Consider the following 20,370-nt stretch of genomic DNA (forward strand, 5'->3'; position numbering starts at 1 on the left):
GTTCAAAAGGCGGGTCATCGGTCACTGAACGATCCATGTTTGAGTCAAGTCATTCAGGAACAACGTATGTTAACAGGTACACTGTATTAGATACATGCAACTAGCTAGTCTTTGTATTTTTTCTTACTACCATTAGTTAGGTTCTAAGACCCACGTTCAAATAAAATATACATATTTAGCGGGAACGAGAAAGGCACAAGGAAAAGCAAAATGTTTTAAACATCTTTGTATTTTTTCTTACCACCCAATAGGTCCCGGCACTCCTTTCTTGGTAAAACTGTCAACAACAAGATCGTCACTGTACCAGAGGCCCATTTCTCGAAAGTCCCAGTAACTTTTCGTGTCCGAAGACAAATTTGGAAATCAAAACCTGTTGAATAGTTGCACGGTTCCTAGCTCACGAACCGGTCAATTTTATTTGTTTTTTAACTGATTCTTTCATTGTGTCATTTTCAAAATTATTGAAACTTTTGATCTTGAGTGCAAACACGGTAAACATAAAGGCACTTTTTGGGCCCAAAAAGTCATCAGGACTTTGCTTGGTAGACATTAGGAATCTAAATACGTGTGCATGGGGTATGTGTTATCATGATGAATTTTACAAAAGTAGAATATTGGATCAGGGGATGCATAATAGTGGGGACAATGGTCAACAGTACACAATGCATTTAGCTCCAGGTGGCTGCCAAATTTGCATGCTTTGCCATTTTCCTATCCTTTTGTAGAAGGGGCACCAACTTCAACCAACTCAAAACCACACCAAAATGCCAAAGACCATTCTCCCCATACTGAAAACTTACAGTAAGTTGGCAACCCAAAACAAAGTTTGTCAAAAATATTCCATCCGGTGATGAAACAAGTGCTGCATCTCATGCTCAATATATTACATCAACAAGGACCTTAATATAAGAAGTTGTTTCTACAGGTGCAGTAAGTTATTCTGAAAATAAAGAAATTAGTATGAATTATATTCAAAACAATGATGGTATGCATGAGCAATAGTTCTTTTAAAGCAGGCAAATCCAAAATAGATGAAGCTTGCAAAACTAGAGTGGACGTTATCTTAAAATGGTATCATGTCTGTTAAATAAGCGGTTATTCATTATTTAATTATTACAAACGAGTCATGCATTTGTTGTGATTGGGACACTGAGTCACCCACAAGGAGAGAAAGCAGGACTGGTTTACTTTCTTGTTCATTATCTTAAACTCGTTATGTAACACAATAATCTTGGATTAACTAATCATCAATCCAAAGACAGCATGGAAGGCTGAAAAGCATTTTAGAAGAATGAACAGGTCTTTCCTCCCCTGGTGCTGTGCCTTGACGTGGCGGGGAGGCTTGCGCGCCCTTATGACCCTTAGAGCTTTGACGGCGGGAGCTTATGCTCCTAGCAGGTTAAACCATGCCAGATTTTTTCTATGGGAGAGGGGCCAGACTAAACAGCACCCTGGTCCTCCAGGTTGGGGGTTTAGAACAGGACTAACAACCCTGCCTTGTAAAACACCTCATGTTAAACCTCATTAGGAAAAACAGGATGGAAGAATGTAGTAAAAGCCTTGCATGAGGCTCTGCAGGGAGAGAACAATGAGTGAGCTAATGATCTTCAGAAGAATTAGCTATAAATGCAGAATCAACTGCCTGCAACAAATCTGTCGAAGTTATCTTGGACACCAGCATACTAAAGGAATTTCATCACTCTTTGTGCAGCTGACAAAGAAAACTTTTGACTGCTAACTGACAAGAGATTGCGTAAGACACAACCAGTCATGCATGGAGATGCTACGGAAATTGGATTCCCTACATTTGATACCCAACATGCATACTCAGTCAGTTCTCATACTGACTGTTCCTCTACACTTTTTGCAATCACTGCTCCACAACTGCATCCCTGATGCCTGCCCCATACATTCCAGATACCAGACTGAAAACTTATGGAAGATACAACTTTTATGAGATTGGATTCCGTACAATGTCTGGTTGCTTGTGTTTGACTAGATTCCAGTGAAAGCTGAACTTGTGGATATGGTGTAGTGGTGTTTGGCCAATGAACTGTTTGACAGAAACCGGTGTCACTTGGGGTGCGTTGACCTTTGGGATGATAAGGATTTACTAGGATCGGAGTTCCCAGACCACTTGGATCATGGTAGACCAAATGAACTGATGAATTTTTGTCCAGAGTGGAGTCATCAGTTCATTTGATCTTCCATGATCTGAGAGATCTCGGATCACTTATCCTCATTCGGATTGTCTCAAAGAACCCACTCTTAATAATCTACATGCCACAAGAGATCAGCAAACATAGAACCGGTCAACCTATAAACCAGTAAGTATGGAAACCAGGAACTCATACTAACTGTTCTTCCCTATTTGTAGTGTTGAACTACAAAAGCATCCCTGATGCCTGCCCTTTTTGCTGTAGTTTCAATCTGGCAATTGGAGGAACCCAACCCCAGGAAATCAGTTAGACTCAACATGCCTACACAGGCAGCACTGACACTGACTTGTTGTGATCAGCAATTCACAACTGCATCCCTGATGCCTGCCCCATACATTCCAGATATCAGACTGGAAACCGCAGAAGACACTTGTATGACATTGGATTCCTAACAGTGGCTGGATGCTTGTGTCAGGCCAGATTCCTATGAAAGCTGAACTTGTGGAAGGTGTAGTGGTGTTATGTGGCCGATGAACTGTTTTGGCAGAAGCCGGTGTCACTTGATCTGCATAACACAAGAGATCAGATATCATAGAACTGGCTGCACTATAAACCAGTAAGTATGGAAACCAGAAACTCGTACTAACTCTTCTTGCTTATTTGTAGTGTTCAACTACAAAAGCATCCCTGATGTGTGCCCTTTTTGCTGTAGTTTCAATTTGGCATTGGAGGAACCCAACTCCAGGAAATCAAGGGGACTCAACATTCCTCACAGGCAGCACTCACACTGACTTGTTGTGATCAGCGATTCACAACTGCATCCCTGATGCCTGCCCCATACATTCCAGATATCAGACTGGAAACCGTGGAAGATACCTGTATGACATTGGATTCCTAACGGTGGCTGGATGCTTGTGTATGACTAGATTCCAATGAAAGCTGAACTTGTGGATATGGTGTAGTGGTGTTTGGCCGATGAACTGTTTCGACAGAAACCGGTGTCACTTGGGGTGTGTCACCTTTGGGATGATAAGGATTTACTAGGATCGGAGTTCCCAGACCACTGGGATCATGGTAGACCAAATGAACCGATGAATTTTTGTCCAGAGTGGAGTCATCAGTTCATTTGATCTTCCATGATCTGAGAGATCTCGGATCACTTATCCTCATTCGGATTGTCTCAAAGAACCCACTCTTAATAATCTACATGCCACGAGAGATCAGCAAACATAGAACTGGTCAACCTATAAACCAGTAAGTATGGAAACCATTGACTCATACTAGCTGTTCTTCCCTACTTGTAGTGTTCAACTACAAGTGCGTCCCTGATGCCTGCCCTTTTTGCTTTGGTGTCACTCCATGGTTATGATTATCGCTCCTGCACACATCCTTGAAAAACAGAAGTTTGTCATCAGCAGTTGACTGGCACTGAAGAATTCATTTTTACTTTAAAGAATCCACTTTATGCTGGTACACATTGATTTAAATTTAACTGTTATATATCTGTATATATCTTTTACATCTTTTCTTGAAAATAGTAGGAAGGTCATTTCAACATAACTAACTGGTCTGCAACAAAGTAGAAAACAGAACTGAAATGGGGAAGCCACTGCTATTTTGTCCTCCAGATTTTGAAACTGCTGTAGTTTGATGGTAAGTGATTATATTTTATCCTTTTCTTGCACCTGACCTTTACTTGAAATACTTTTAAATATCAACTTCAGACTTATCTTTTAGGAAAGCATATTATATTTATTTCTTTATTATATATTAGTTTAGGTTCTTTCCATAAGCTTGTATGAAGAACCTAGTGCTGGACTGGATAAGAACTATACAAATTTTAATTATCTATTGTTGGCTGGATGCTTGTGTCAGGCCAGATTCCAATGAAAACTGAACTTGTGGAAGGTGTAGTGGTGTTATGTGGCCGATGAACTGTTTCGGCAGAAGCCGATGTCACTTAATCTGCATAACACAAGAGATCAGACATCATAGAACTGGCCGCACTATAAACCAGTAAGTATGGAAACCAGAAACTCACACTAACTCTTCTTGCTTATTTGTAGTGTTCAACTACAAAAGCATCCCTGATGTGTGCCCTTTTTGCTGTAGTTTCAATCTGTCAATTGGAGAAACCCAACTCCAGGAAATCAAGGAGACTCAACATGCCTGCACAGGCAGCACTCACACTGACTTGTTGTGATCAGCGATTCACAACTGCATCCCTGATGCCTGCCCCATACATTCCAGATATGAGACTGGAAACTGCAGAAGATACTTGTATGACACTGAATTCCTAACAGTGGCTGGATGCTTGTGTCAGGCCAGATTCCTATGAAAGCTGAACTTGTGGAAGGTGTAGTGGTGTTATGTGGCCGATGAACTGTTTCAGCAGAAGCCGGTGTCACTTAATCTGCATAACACAAGAGATCAGATATCATAGAACTGGCCACACTATAAACCAGTAAGTATGGAAACCAGAAACTCATACTAACTCTTCTTGCTTATTTGTAGTGTTCAACTACAAGAGCATCCCTGATGTGTGCCCTTTTTGCTGTAGTTTCAATCTGGCAATTGGAGGAACCCAACTCCAGGAAATCAAGGAGACTCAACATGCCTACACAGGCAGCACTCACACTGCCTTGTTGTGATCAGTGATTCACAACTGTATCCCTGATACCTGCCTCATACATTCCAGATATGAGACTGGAAACCTCGGAAGATACTTGTATGACATTGGTTTCCTAACGGTGGCTGGATGCTTGTGTCAATCCAGATTCTTTTGAAAGCTAAACTTGTGGAAGGTGTAGTGGTGTTATGTGGCCGATGAACTGTTTCGGCAGAAGCCGGTGTCACTTAATCTGCATAACACAAGAGATCAGATATCATAGAACTGGCAGCACTATAAACCAGTAAGTATGGAAACCAGAAACTCATACTAACTCTTCTTGCTTATTTGTAGTGTTCAACTACAAAAGCATCCCTGATGTGTGCCCTTTTTGCTGTAGTTTCAATCTGGCAATTGGAGGAACCCAACTCCAGGAAATCGAGGAGACTCAACATGCCTACACAGGCAGCACTCACACTGCCTTGTTGTGATCAGTGATTCACAACTGTATCCCTGATGCCTGCCTCATACATTCCAGATATGAGACTGGAAACCTCGGAAGATACTTGTATGACATTGGATTCCTAACGGTGGCTGGATGCTTGTGTCAGGCCAGATTCTTTTGAAAGCTAAACTTGTGGAGGTGTAGTGGTGTTATGTGGCCGATGAACTGTTTCGGCAGAAGCCGGTGTCACTTAATCTGCATAACACAAGAGATCAGATATCATAGAACTGGCAGCACTATAAACCAGTAAGTATGGAAACCAGAGACTCATACTGACTGTTCTTCCCTTCTTGTAGTGTTCAACTACAAAAGCAACCCTGATGCCTGTCCTTTTTGCTGTTGTTTCGATCTGGCAATTTGAGGAACCCAACTCCAGGAAATCGAGGAGACTCAACATGCTTACACAGGCAGCACTCACACTGACTTGTTGTGATCAGTGATTCACAACTGTATCCCTGATACCTGCCTCATACATTCCAGATATGAGACTGGAAACCTCGGAAGATACTTGTATGACATTGGATTCCTAACGGTGGCTGGATGCTTGTGTCAGGCCAGATTCTTTTGAAAGCTGAACTTGTGGAAGGTGTAGTGGTGTTATGTGGCCGATGAACTGTTTCGGCAGAAGCCGGTGTCACTTAATCTGCATAACACAAGAGATCAGATACCATAGAACTGGCCGCACTATAAACCAGTAAGTATGGAAACCAGAAACTCATACTGACTGTTCTTTCCTACTTGTAGTGTTCAACTACAAAAGGAACCCTGATGTGTGCCCTTTTTGCTGTAGTTTCAATCTGGCAATTGGAGGAACCCAACTCCAGGAAATCGAGGAGACTCAACATGCCTACACAGGCAGCACTCACACTGGCTTGTTGTGATCAGTGATTCACAACTGTATCCCTGATACCTGCCTCATACATTCCAGATATGAGACTGGAAACCTCGGAAGATACTTGTATGACATTGGATTCCTTACGGTGGCTGGATGCTTGTGTCAGGCCAGATTCTTTTGAAAGCTGAACTTGTGGAAGGTGTAGTGGTGTTATGTGGCCGATGAACTGTTTCGGCAGAAGCCTGTGTCACTTAATCTGCATAACACAAGAGATCAGATATCATAGAACTGGCCGCACTGTAAACCAGTAAGTATGGAAACCAGAAACTCATACTGACTGTTGTTCCCTACTTGTAGTGTTCAACTACAAGTAAATCCCTGATGCCTTCCCTTTTTGCTTTGGTGTCAACCTGGCAAACACAGGGACGCACTACTCAACCCCTTGGCTATGATTATCGCTCCTGCACACGTCCTTGAGAAACAGAAGTTTGTCATCAGCAGTCGACAGGCAGGATTTGCAAAAACTGAAGAATTCATTTCTACTTTAGAGAATTCACTTTATGCTGGCACACACGGATTTAAATTGAATTGTTATACGTATATTTATATATGTTTTATCTCTTTTCTTGAGGTTAGTAGGAGGGTCATTTCAAGATAACCAATTGGTCTTCAAGGAAGTAGAAAACAGAACTGAAATGGAGAAGCCACTGCTATTTTGTCCTCCAGATTTTGAAACTGCTGTAGTTTGATGGTAAGTGATTATATTTTATCCTTTTTTGCGCCTGACCTTTACTTGAAATACTTTTAAATATCAACTTCAGACTTATCTTTTAGGAAAGCATATTACAGTTGACTCTCTCTTAACGGACACCTCTTATAAGATGGACACATCTGTAAAATGGACACTTAAAGTTGGTCCCTGTCTTTCTTTATTCCCTTTATTTGACTCCAAAAGACAGACACCTCTCTAAGACGGACGCTTAGTGCCAGTCCCAAAATTGTCCTTCTTGGAGAGAGTTAACTGTATATTTATTTCTTTATTAAATATTAGTTTAGGTTCTTTCCATAAGTATGTATGAAGAACCTAGTGCTGGAATGGATAAGAACTATACAAATTTTAATAATTTTTTTATTGTTATCATCATCATCATCATGATCATTAGTAGTAGTATTGGTATTACAATTAATATTATTAAATACCTTTTATCTCTTATATCTCATCAGGAATTGTCATGTAAAGGCTACTGGTCTGCCATTAGGAGGAAAGCTGAGCTGAACTGGAGAAGCCAACGTTGTTTTGTGGAGCAGATTTTGAAATTAAAATGGATTGCTGGTAAGTCTTTGTTCTTTTGAATGTTACTTTTCCCATAGATTCCAAAGTGTTGTAGTTAAACTAACCAGTAACACAAGTATTTATCTTGTATTTTTCTGTTAATTTTTTATTTAAAGATATCTTTTTATTTTTTATTATTCAGCATGTTCTCCGAGCCATCGTTACTGGCATATTCTTCCACATCACCTTTAATCTGAGTCAGTTGATAAACAAGACAAAGATAGGATATCTTGCTGAGCCAGAAAATTACAGAATTGTTAGTGGTAGCTACCTCAGTCCTACAGAGCACCCTTTAAAGAATGACATTTTTGTTGGAACACAGAGTTTGTGGGACCACCATGCAACCACTAAAAATCTTCTCAGAGTTCCTCAGTTAGAACACTTAATATCCCAGTAAAGCTGATACAAGCGCGCGATATGAACTCTTTTATGTAGTTTTCAAGATCAAGGACATTTTGCATTATTCGCTGAATCCAGCAAACGGCCCAATGTAGTGATGCAGCACTCCTGGAAAAACTATCCTAAGCGTTACCCAGACACTTATTAATACTTCTATGTCGTTTTCTTTGGCTCTAGGTATCTAATTGTTCCATGAGCAATTTCGATTAGTGACTCGTTGCTTGTCGGTCTAGCCCAGGGGACCTTTGAAATGGGGTACAGCTGGCCTGGGGTTTTCCTCCTAGGGGCAAGTGGACGTACGGGGAGGTTTTTCATCCAGCCGTTGTTCCACGACTCCATTTCATTTAGCGTTTATTGAGACTTTTGACTGCTAAAATAAGCGTTGAACATGTTTACATATCATTAAGATAATCTTACTCACAAGGACAGCAACTTGAATTAACTGAGAGTTCAACGTTGCTTTGTGTGGTTTCATATTTTATCGAGGAAGAAGGGTACATACAGATCTCATTACTGGGTCATTGGTGCGGAAGACTCCTGGAACGGAGTCCTTTTATTAAGGAAAACTGATTCTTGTACATATTAAACACTGTTTTTTTTGTTGTTGTTTTTTTTGGTGTGTTTTTTGTGGTTATTCTCCAATTTTTACAAGATTCCAATAGCCCAAAACTGATAATTACATTATTTTCAACCTGTGTGTAGAAAGACTCATAGTTGCCCGCAGGTCGAAAAATGGTCAGAATAAATATTATTTCTCAAGGCATTTCAATAATGAAAAAAAGAGACTTGTTGGAATGATGAGGGCGCGCGTAATCTAGTTTTCGTTTTTGCTAACTATTGAATTCCTCGTGCTTATAAACAAGTTAACATTGGATATCTAAAGCTCATGGCATGCTAAGGTTTCCAAGACTTTCGTTAATTGCATTACGTTTTGTCAAGGCTTTAGGGAATTACTGTCGAAGTAGCTCTATGATCCTCAAGCTTGGATTAGTTTTTTTTTTTAATATTAGCAGTGCTCAGTCTGAAAACATTCAGTTGTTGAATATTGGCCCACCATTTAGAACCGAAGAAGGGGTAGGATAATGAATACGTATAACGGAAAACAGATGATTCAAATAAGTAAATTACCTGGTGTTTTAGAATCCTCATCCATTTCCCAAACCATGAGTTTTGTATTTGTTGATCGCGCGCACCCGCCTAATGGAAGAATGACTTACGTAACTCTTACAACAACCTCCAACCAGCACACAGTTAATCTGCTCTGCTCAATCAGTGCCCTCTTGTCAACATTGCAAATGATTTTAATCACTTGCAAAAACGCACCATCAATCATGCGATAACTCATGGTTAACGCGATCATCAAAGGATTTTTCATTATAAAATAAGTATTTTTATTAGAGAAAGACCGCCACCGTTACCGCCATTTCAGTTTTTCTCGCTTTCAATGTAGGATGGAGCAAATTACTTTATAACTTTCCCTTGACTTTTATCCTTTATCAGTCAATTTCTACACTAATTTTGACTCTTTGTTTCCTCGTTTTGTCACCTACCAATTGCGTGAATCAGCGAAAATTTTGCTGACACATTTGATTTAGATAAACCTTTCAAAGCCGCTCTTTCATTGACCGCGAAGCAAGGTTTAGAGTGGTGCGGGGAGATGGAGGGAGGGGGGGGGGGGGGGGGTCCGGGGGAGGCTGATAACCCGAAGCCTTAGGGGTGAGGATACTATAGGGGAACTGAGAGATATGACGCAGAGGTATGGAAAGGGTGAAAAGGCAAAGTTGCTCCAAACTCAAATATTTAGCTGGAAAGGAATAAACCTTGTGATAAAAAAGCTTCCAACTTAATCAGCGAGTTTTGCTTCTTTCGACGTTTCTTCCACCATCTGAAAACGTGCAGCGGGGGAGGGGTTAAGCCTCCCCCCACCAGCCTCTCCATTTCCTCGGTCCCTGTGTTTGCTATAGCTATAAAGGGGCTATCATAGCGACGAATTTCCCAGGATGTTTTTTTATCAAATTTATCTTCAAAGACTTTTAAAATTAAAGCACAGAGAGTATTCTAAAAAAGTACTTACTCTGGCTCAAAGAGCCGTCTAGCGATAGTCAAATTTGGCCTGTTTTGGTTGGCGTATTTTTTAATTTACTTTTATTTGGCCAAAGCCCAGGGGCAAAGTACGTGAAGCATACAATTGAATAATTATTTCACGGATGTATAAAACAATGAAACGACACATTACATGAATTGATAAATATTAAATGAATGAAACCAAATGAATTTTAAATTACGATAAAATAAAGGAATAAAACAATGTACGACTGAATAAATTAATGAATTAATCAAACAATAAATGAATGAAACAATATTTCCTCATTATTCTTCTTCGTCCGTTTTGATTTTCTTACACGTAATCGCTTGCACTTTCAAAGTACTTCGTTTGCCTTATGCCGTCATATCCTGAGGCCAGATGTTTTAATTATACAATATGTCGAGTTCACGACTCTTTTGGGTCAACCCATCAATCAGTTAATTGAAAAAAAAAGAGCATGCTGCTAAGAATCATTAAAATTAGATTTGTTTTGCTAACCAATGTGGTAATTATATATTTAATTATTAGCTAAAATCAATCTGATTAGATAAACAAGATTAATCCTGTTCGTTCCACATCCATCTACATACCACAGTTATGGATTATACTAACTGGAGTACTGTAATTGTAGTTAATACAGCAAAACGATCTCATTGAATCTCGTAAGATAGAGCCATTGAACTGGGGGGAAAGCATTAACAGCGGAAATACTTTTAAATGAACTGTGCTAACGAGTGTCTTCCGCAGTGATCTGTTAATAACAAACAGCATTTCTTGACTGTTTATAGAATTGAATACTCCAACAGACCTGTTCCGGGACCTATTTTCCCAGTACGATCCTCAGTAAAAGCTGTACTGGAAGTACCCTCGTGGATAAGAATTTGTTTCTCAGTTCATCTCTCTTTTCAAGGAGCTATTTTACATCTTTAAATAAATGCTAGCAGGATTCTATAGGACTTAATCGCTTTTAAAAGGGGATAGACTAATACTGAGGTACCTGTTTTCTCCTCGCCCTTCTCATTTCTATAATCCATGCTTCGTTTGCAGTTAAAAACGATATCACACAACATTTACTTGAGTTAGTAGGTGTGGTACTAAAAAAATCCAATGTTTCAGAAAACGCATGACTGCTCTTGCAATAAGCATCGTCTAATATTCAGCAACGTCCGCTGCATTGATAAAAATGAATTCTCGACCCCAAACAAAACCTCCTCACCTAACGTCCTCGCAAAAAATATGGCCACACAAAATACCTAAAGGAATATTTTTATAGTCTAAAAAGGCTTGTTTCCTATGTAAAAGATAATCAAACGACATTTTAAGGCCAAATTTGCATAAAAACAAACAAAAAAATTTGAAATCCAATTTTAGGACTTAAGAAAAATCTGGGAGTTTAGAAAATGGAAATTTTTGTAGTCTAAAAAGGCTTGTTTTCTATCTAGAAGATCTCCAAACCACATTTTTAGCCCTAATTTGCACAAAAACAAACAAAAAAAAAGTTTAAAGGTTTGACCAAAATCATGGGTTAACCCCTTTGAAAAATGTCCAGTTTTAGGACTTTAAAAAATGGATATTTTTATAGTCTAAAAAGGCGTTTTCCTATCTAGAAGATCCCCAAACCACATTTTCAGCCCTAATTTGCACAAAAACAAACAATAAAAACTTTCAAATTTTTTCCCAAAATAATGGGTTAACCCCTTAGAAAAATGACGAATTTCGGGATTTTAGAAAATAGATATTTTTATCGTCTAAAAGGGCTTGCTGTCTATCTAGAAGATCCCGAAGACACATTTGTAGGGCTCATCAGTATAAAAACAAACAACATAAAAAATTGTGACCAAAATCATGGATTAATCCCTTTAAAAAATGTCCAGTTTTGATACTTTAGGAAATGTAAATTTTTAACGTCTAAAAAGGCTTGTTTTGTATCTAGAAGATCATCAAACAACATTTTTAGCCGACGTTTCCATAAAAAAAAAAACAACAAAAGAATAAAAAACTTCAAATTTTTAACCAAAATCCTGCGTTAACCCCTTTAAAAACCCTTGAACTTTGGGACTTCAGAAAATTGAGATTTTACCAAAGGGGTTAACCCATGATTTTGGTCAAAAATTGGCCATTTTTCTATCTTTTTTTTTTAGGCAATATAGGCCAGGAAAATGTGTTTTACGATATTCTAGAACGACAAAACGCCTTTCTAGGCTATAAAAACAACAAGTTCAAAAAGTCGAAAAAATTGAGATTTTTCTAAAGGGGTTAACCCATGGTTTTGGTCAAAAATTGGCCATTTTTCTATCTTTTTTTTTTAGGCAATATAGGCCAGGAAAATGTGTTTTACGATATTCTAGAACGACAAAACGCCTTTCTAGGCTATAAAAACAACAAGTTCAAAAAGTCGAAAAAATTAAGATTTTTCCAAAGGGGTTAACCCATGGTTTTGGTCAAAAATTGGCCATTTTTCTATCTTTTTTTTTAGGCAATATAGGCCAGAAAAATGTGTTTTACGATATTCTAGAACGACAAAACGCCTTTCTAGGCTATAAAAACAACAAGTTCAAAAAGTCGAAAAAATTAAGATTTTTCCAAAGGGGTTAACCCACGGTTTTGGTCAAAAATTGGCCATTTTTCTATCTTTTTTTTTTAGGCAATATAGGCCAGGAAAATGTGTTTTACGATATTCTAGAACGACAAAACGCCTTTCTAGGCTATAAAAACAACAAGTTCAAAAAGTCGAAAAAATTGAGATTTTGGGGTTAACCCATGGTTTTGGTCAAAAAAGTGGCCATTTTTCTATCTTTTTTTTTTAGGCAATACAGGCCAGGAAAATGTGTTTTACGATATTCTAGAACGAAAAAATGCCTTTCTAGGCTATAAAAACAACAAGTTCAAAAAGTCGAAAAATTGTTATTTTCCAAAGGGGTTAGCCCATGGTTTTGGTTTAAAATGGGCTATTTTTCTATATTTTTTTTTAGGCAATATACGCCAGGAAAATGTGTTTTACGATATTCTAGAACGAAAAAACGCCTTTCTAGGGTATAAAAACAACAAGTTAAAAAAGAGGAAAAATTGAGATTTTTCCAAAGGGGTTAACCCATGGTTTTGGTAAAAAATTGGCCATTTTTCCATGTTTTTATTTCAGGCAATATAGGCCACGAAAATGTGTTTTACGATATTCTAGAACGAAAAAACGCCTTTCTAGGCTATAAAAACAACAAGTTTAAAAAGTCGAAAAACTGAGATTTTTCCAAAGGGGTTAACCCATGGTTTTGGTCAAAAATTGGCCATTTTTCCATCTTTTTTTTTTAGGCAATATAGGCCAGGAAAATGTGTTTTACGATATTCTAGGACAAAAAAAACGCCTTTCTAGGCTATAAAACAGCAAGTTCAAAAAGTCGAAAAATTGAGATTTTTCCAAAGGGGTTAACCCATGGTTTTGGTCAAAAATTGGCCATTTTTCCATCTTTTTTTTTTAGGCAATATAGGCCAGGAAAATGTGTTTTACCATATTCTAGGACAAAAAAAACGCCTTTCTAGGCTATAAAAGAACAAGTTCAAAAAGTCGAAAAAATTGAGATTTTTCCAAAGGGGTTAACCCATGGTTTTGGTCAAAAATTGGCCATTTTTCCATGTTTTTTTTTCCAGGCAAAATAGGCCAGGAAAATGTGTTTTACGATATTCTAGAACGACAAAACGCCTTTCTAGGCTATAAAAACAACAAGTTTAAAATGTCGAAAAATTGAGATTTTTCCAAAGGGGTTAACCCATGGTTTTGGTCAAAAATTGGCCATTTTTCCATCTTTTTTTTAGGCAATATAGGCCAGAAAAATGTGTTTTACGATATTCTAGAGCGAAAAAACACCTTTCTAGGCTATAAAAACAAGAAGATTAAAAAGTCGAAAAGTTGAAAAAAAAAGGGCTTGTTTTCTACTTAGAAGATCCCCAAGCATCAATTTGGGGCCTATTTTGCATTTTTAGACTATAAAAATATACATTTTACTTAGTCTGCAAATTGGATATTTTGCAAAGGGGTGAGTCCCTTCTTTTAGTAAAAATTTTAAAATTTCTTTGTTATATTTCATTATAATCTTTAGGTTAAATTCGCTCATGATGCCAGTTGAAGATAATAAATTGATGGCTTCGAAGGATAAGTGTAAAATAGTAATAAAATCTAAATGTAAACAAAATATTAATTAAAGATGCAACTGTTGTAGTTGTAAAAAGAAAAAAACTCGAAAAAATTCAGTATTTTAGGATTATTTTTTTTAGATTTTTGACTTTCCTTTCCCAACTGCAAAAGTTCTTTCTAGAACTGTGAAGATCTGCTACAAATTTAATTTTTCATCTTGCAGCAACTCTATAATCAAATTGTGGACATTTTAGAGAATAACTCTGTTCTAAAAGACCACTGATGTGACAACACATTGATCAGTCAGAGAAGTATTTTTCGCTCCAGCATTTAATTGATATTAAAGTATGAGATTTCAGGACAAGGAATTTACAAAAAAAAAAAGGCTCCATCACTTCTTCTTGGTAGACAGCAGTATACCATCATACTGAAAGACAAGAAAATATTAACAAATCTTTGGATATTGATGAGGAAAATTTGGTTAACAATGCAGAAGAAGAAGTCAATTCTCAATAGGATTCAAAATATTACAATAATAATAATTATTGCCCAAGAGAAACATTTAAAAACTGCATGACTACGTACAAGTAATACCGTAAATGCTCGAATTAGCGCCCAGCTTCAAATAAGCGCCCCTCCTAAGGCTCAAAATTTGTAATAAGTGCCCTCCTTCAAATAAGCGCCCGCCTCCCCCTCCCCCGAGAAAAAATAAGTTTCGGTACGCGGTACGATATACGAGACGTATACGGTCTATACGGTTCTTTTAATGAAATGTGACATTGTTAAATAGTATAAACAGTAATGTCCTTTCAAAGTCGCACGGGTTTGCTTCTCATTTCCTTGATAGAAATATCCATATCCATCCTTGAGGACAGCGATACAGAAATTGAAGTTGATTAAGAATCCAAATGCTTGTTCTATTGCAGAAATAAAATACACTTTTTGATGAAAAAGTCTTAAGAACGTTTCGAGTTCCCAAAAAGTAGTTTTTATAAGGTTTTTGAATTTTTATGTTGCAGTTTGGTTTTAATTACAAATAAAGATAGCGTCATTTAGAGGCTAAAAATTGATAAACGGAATAAGCGCCCCCCTCTCGCCTTAGAAAATTCAATAAGTGCCCCGGGCGCTAATTCGACATTTACGGTAATAGTAACCAATGATTTACATCATTAGTATGGGATTTTGGGGACCAAAATGCAGATCTTATGAACAAATGTGTGACAGAGACTGAAAAGAAGATGCTATATTCACAGGTTACTTGAAAGAGCACAAATCCACCTCCAAAACATCATTGACTTTGATTGGGTATCATATAAACCATCAAAATAATTATCGACAACCTTCAGAAAACGTGAAAAAGAAGGTGAAAACTTTGTCCAGTAGAAATACTGATACAGTTTGTACTGTAGAGAAACTATGGAGGCAGAGTGTCCAAGAGCACTGGAATTGTAATCTAGAAGGTGTGTGCTCAGTACCTGCCCTAATCAATAGCTGGATTGTTCTCAGTACTCCCGAGTTCAACCCCTCCATCTATTACCCTTGTAGATAACAAACTAGTTTGCCTCCAGCCAGTTAGGATTGTTATTCCTGTGGGCCCAAGGTTGAGCTCTACAAAAAATTGAAGGGAGCCCGGTGCTCTGGACCTGTGAAATCCAGGGTGCCCAGCAGAGGATTTGTATGCAAAACCTAAGATCTTCTAGTCGCCCAAGAACAAAAGTTAGGTGCCACAGGCCACCAGGCACTGCTAGAGCACAGCCTTGGGGCCCACAATGAAAACCATTGGTTTAACAGTACAAAAGCAACCGTTTTTCCCTTATAAAGTTAGTTTTTTTTTAACATCCTTACCTTCTGTTGGAACCACTTCATAGCTTCCTCCTTTGTTATAAGGTGTTTAAACCCAATTCTACTTTGCTTCCTTTTTCGTTTAGAAACGTTGAATCCAGGGCGTCCCAAGACAACGTAGAAATCCATACCATAAATACCAATACTGGGGTCATATTTGATTCCAAGATCAATGTGTTCCTGGATACCAAAGCCAAAGTTACCAGTGCGGGAGAAGTTATCCTTTGACAGTTCATATTCACGAACCTTTTGATAGACAAGGAACAAAAAAATCTCAAGGTATTATCCTTAGGGAAATATCAGAAACTACAACCAACTCTCTTGATATTTTTGCCAAAAGCATATTAGTTTTCTTGAGCTTGTTGCAGTTATGAGAAAACTCGCTTATCTATTAAACGCTCCTGCTTGGACCCCTAAAACTAAATAGACACCCCAGGTGTTAATTAGGTCACTGACAGTAAACTGTATACAGGTATGTTGCTAAGGAGCAGGCTGCTGGCTAATTTCACCGGTGAAAAAGACCTCAGCATCAACTCAAATTGAAAACAAAGACACTGATACAAAAATCCTGCATTGCTTTTCCTTAGCTAAAACCTTGTGTTCAATGAAATGGCTGAATAATTATGAAAGTTTCATAACCACTGATCACTTTTATCTGTTTGAATAAACTTTACTTGTCTGTAAACACAGAAAATTGGCTGTGTTCTCTTTAAGCATTATGCATATCCAGTATCACAGCTTTGTACATCATGACTTGGTAAACGACATACCTTCAAACCTTTCTCAAGGATTTCTTCAGCCTTAGCACCTCGTACAGTACAATGAACAGCAATCTTCTCATTACGACGAATGCCAAATGAACGCACTGTGTAACGGGCTGAAAAAAGTAATAATATTATTAAATCACTGCATTACCAACTGAACTCTAAATTTACTCTTCATAGCGTAGAGTTTTTTATAATTTATTTGCCAATGATTTTCTTTGCTGAACATTGTTTCTGAACACAAATAAAAATACATACCTTTGGAAAACACTGGCTGCTGTCCAGTGAGTTGTTCCAAAACTTTAGCAGCTCTCGTCAGACGATCTCCACTCTCACCAACACAGATGTTCAAGCATAGTTTCCTAATGCGGAGCTCTTTCATAACATTCTGTTTCTGGGATTTCTCCCCGGACTAAAACAAAATGGTATAATAGCCATAAAATTCCCTGACATATCAAACTTGTTCAACAAAATGATATCAGAGCCTCCCTTAAATACCTAACTTGTTCAACAAAATGGTGTCAGGGCGATAAGATTCCCTGAAATAAGGGAACTGATCATTTTGCATTCAAACATGAAAGAATGCAACAGCATACTAAATCAAGGACAGTAAGTCACATACCTCTTTATAACAAAGATTCCAGTATTATAATCCAACTATCGGTTCTTTGTTACTTTAAATGGTATTTTCCCCAATTTATTACAGTACAGTGACTCGGATACAATACAACAAACACATTTTCCCCGCTTACAATTAAAAACAGTCATTATAATGGTACAATAATAATATAAACACAACGTTCACAAATACGGACATTGGGACCTCCATAACAAGGTGCCAAGAGGAACTGGTAAAATGTATTTGCTGTAGTAACTGGGACAATGTTCTGTAAGTGGGGTAACAATACGCTTTACCAGAATCTTCTATATCAATATCCAAAATACAACCACTTATTAAATGAACTTCTAAGTCGAGAAATTATTCTTCGCCACTGAAGTTTGGAAATTAAAAGAAAGCAACTTAAAATGTCACGGCACGTCTAGCCCGAAAAAGTATATTCTTGTTGTTGCACGAAGAACAAGAAAGCAAGAGCCTCAAACTTAAAACCAGATCTGAAGAGATGAAAGTCGAAATCAACAAGTACGTAAAAAGAACAATGCCTTGAAGTTTAAGTTAAAATCTGATTTGAAATTGTTCGCCGGGACCTCCCAAACTATGGATTTTCTTGTGACTATCATGATACGACACTTTCAATAAGGAGGAAAGGTTTTAATTCGTGGGAAAAAAAAACCTAAGCTTTAATAGCAAGTTGTAGATAAAAAATGGTGTCCTAAAAGGCGACTAAAATAAGTCCATGTATCAAGAAAACAGGTTGGGCAGTAAGGAAATTGACCACTGCAACTATCATCGATTTCGCTCCAGATCACGCTATGATGACCCCAGTTTTAATATAAAAATTATATTCGTTTCTAGGAAGATGCAAACTCAACAAAAATAGCGAGAAAATCGGGGAAAAGCGGAGAGAAAAAGGACAGAAGTAGGTTTTTCTTCGGCCACGTGAATCTATGTCCTTACCGCCATCTTGTCGAGAGCAAAAGAGGGCGCAACAAGGTTCATGGGAGATGACGTAAGCGCAAGTAACGCCTGCCGGAAATTGACATTTTCAAGCGGTCAGTATAAAACACGGACTGCGGACTGCGGACTACGGACTGCGGACTGGGTATAAAATACGGACTAGGTATAAAACGCGGACTAGAAAATACGGACTGGGTATAAAACACGGACAAGGTATAAAACGCGGACTGCGGACTGGGTATAAAATACGGACTACGGACTACTTTGGTAAAAACCGTGCAAATTGGTTCTAGGTAAGGAGAAATAAGATCAAAAGATTGTTAAATAGCAAGACACGTGACTTAAAGTTGTAAATACTCCTATAAATTCTTGGTGGAGGTGTCCCGCCCGGTTCTCTGAATCATGAGCCGGATCAAAATGCTATTTTCTTCACCCATTTTTAGACCTTGTCTTGGTCTCTAACAATCATGAAAGGGGTCAGGATCAGGGGTGGTACTCCCTTGTATAATGGAAGGGTAGGGGGTTTGGGCCTTTTTGGTCTGAAAACACTTTGTCCATTTTGGTGTGGAATCGGGTATGATTTTCGAGGAACTACGGGAGCGTACATGAATGGACGTATTCATCGTTTCAATTCCAAATGAATAAGAACGTAATAGAAATGTGCGAATTCGAAATGCATTTGGAGAATTTTTTTGCTTCCGCTCTAATTTGGTAATGATGACAAAATTTCTGCCTAATTAGACCTAACCTGTTCAACGCTCTGAGATAGTTGGGTCCGCTGAATTGAGAAAGCGAAAACACGAAAATAAAACGGGAGAAATTAAAAACTGGGGAGTCTCCTCAACTATCTGAGAACCTGGAACAGGCTAAATTAGGCCAGGTCCGAAAATAGGTATGGATTTTAGAGATCTAGACTGAAAACGGGTGTGGAAAATGACAATTTTTTGGTCTGCAATAAGGTCAGGATTCGGAGAACCGGGCACTACACCCCCACCAAGAATTCTCAGAGATACCCCCTTCCGGGGATCAGGAGCAGGGTAGTCATCGCTTAGAATATAACGGTGGACGACTCATTTCGGTTATAATTCACGTATGTGAGTAATCTCTCGCACCTATAAAATACTGCTTTTGTGCATCGCATTGACCTTCTCGTCTGAGTTCTTCATTCAGTCCTCACATTCCCAAGGCTTTATTTGAAACGGAATTGTGGCATCCGATAAGAATTTTACTGATCTGACTAACACCAATACTATTTTTTTTAATTCGGTGCTTCTTACTGGTGTAAAACTGCAAATTGAAATCTCTTCAAACTCCTTCTTTTTATAAAATGCAGAGTTTAATTTCAGTTGCCTTGAGTACCGGCATAACCTTCCTTCTCCGTGGGAACAGAATAGACTACGTGAAAAGCGTTAAAGCTGTGACTACTGTTTTTGCTAGTCCGCTTTCTATTTCTCTCAGTTTTACCTTCTAAGGCTGTTTTTATATACATAGTCCGTAGTCCGCGTTTTATACCTAGTCCGTGTTTTATACTCAGTCCGGAGTCCGCATTTTATACCTAGTCCGTATTTTATACCCAGTCCGCAGTCCGTGGTCCGCAGTCAGCAGTCCGTGTTTTATACTGACCGCATTTTTCAAGATGGCGGCCTCGAAAATTTCATGATACCACAAATTTCACACAAATTTCTAACGCAAAAACAAAATGCAGATGTGATTGTTGAAAATAATCTTCGATCACACCAGTCTCAAGGTGCCTCAGCATTTGTCTGAAGGGCAGGACCAGAGGCTGGTTTTTGATAGGTTTTGTATGGAACAGAAAAAAAAGAATTCAATTTAGCTAGATTTTCCATTTAATCAAATCCTTTTTTAAGGTCTAAAGCGTCACAGCATTATTAACTCTACCAGTATTTTGTGTCTTTCAGTTTATTGGTAATAATCTTTCGCAATTTTTAACCTTTTCTGCTCCCCACCTCATATGGGTAATTACATCTCGGGAGATAAGTTGTTTTGGGATTTTTAAAAACCAAAAGTAGGCTACTCCCAATTTTTTATGCAGGTTTTAAAAATCATAACGCCATCAAGAACTGACCATCTGTAACTAAAAGATAAAAATACCTCTACAATAATATATTCTGATCAC

The 20,370-nt window shown here is 38.1% G+C and overlaps 1 protein-coding gene and 1 long non-coding RNA gene across 4 annotated transcripts; one reads left to right on the top strand and one right to left on the bottom strand.

Annotated features, from left to right (window-relative positions):
- Positions 1–1,212: 1,212 nt before the first annotated feature.
- On the top strand, positions 1,213–8,445 carry LOC140924689 (uncharacterized). 3 transcript variants are annotated; one of them, XR_012164319.1, is made up of 6 exons: positions 1,213–2,327; positions 2,424–2,775; positions 2,872–3,812; positions 6,744–6,858; positions 7,332–7,440; positions 7,583–8,445. It is a non-coding gene; the product is annotated as an uncharacterized lncRNA (long non-coding RNA). The 3 variants fall into 3 exon arrangements; XR_012164318.1 differs by having other exon boundaries at positions 1,215–2,775; positions 2,872–3,413; positions 3,698–3,812; XR_012164317.1 differs by having other exon boundaries at positions 1,213–2,775.
- A 5,918-nt stretch (positions 8,446–14,363) lies between these two features.
- On the bottom strand, positions 14,364–18,255 carry LOC140924519 (large ribosomal subunit protein uL5-like). The gene is made up of 5 exons (XM_073374538.1): positions 18,234–18,255; positions 16,916–17,069; positions 16,664–16,770; positions 15,897–16,139; positions 14,364–14,478 (listed from the first exon to the last, which is right to left on the bottom strand). Exons 1-5 carry the CDS (start codon positions 18,237–18,239, stop codon positions 14,443–14,445), a joined length of 546 nt encoding a protein of 181 aa, XP_073230639.1. The 5' UTR covers positions 18,240–18,255; the 3' UTR covers positions 14,364–14,442.
- Positions 18,256–20,370: the final 2,115 nt, after the last annotated feature.

The sequence above is a fragment of the Porites lutea genome, chromosome 14, assembly GCF_958299795.1.
Source record: "Porites lutea chromosome 14, jaPorLute2.1, whole genome shotgun sequence".
NCBI lineage: Eukaryota > Metazoa > Cnidaria > Anthozoa > Scleractinia > Poritidae > Porites > Porites lutea.

Bases quoted from the DNA above. Each gene is read 5' to 3' on its own strand.
- LOC140924519 (XM_073374538.1), bottom strand. The intron at 16,140-16,663 runs GTATGTCGTTTA...GTCTATCAAAAG, and splicing joins TCCTTGAGAAAGGTTTGAAG to GTTCGTGAATATGAACTGTC. The intron at 14,479-15,896 runs GTAAGGATGTTA...CTTGTCTTTCAG, and splicing joins TGAAGTGGTTCCAACAGAAG to TATGATGGTATACTGCTGTC.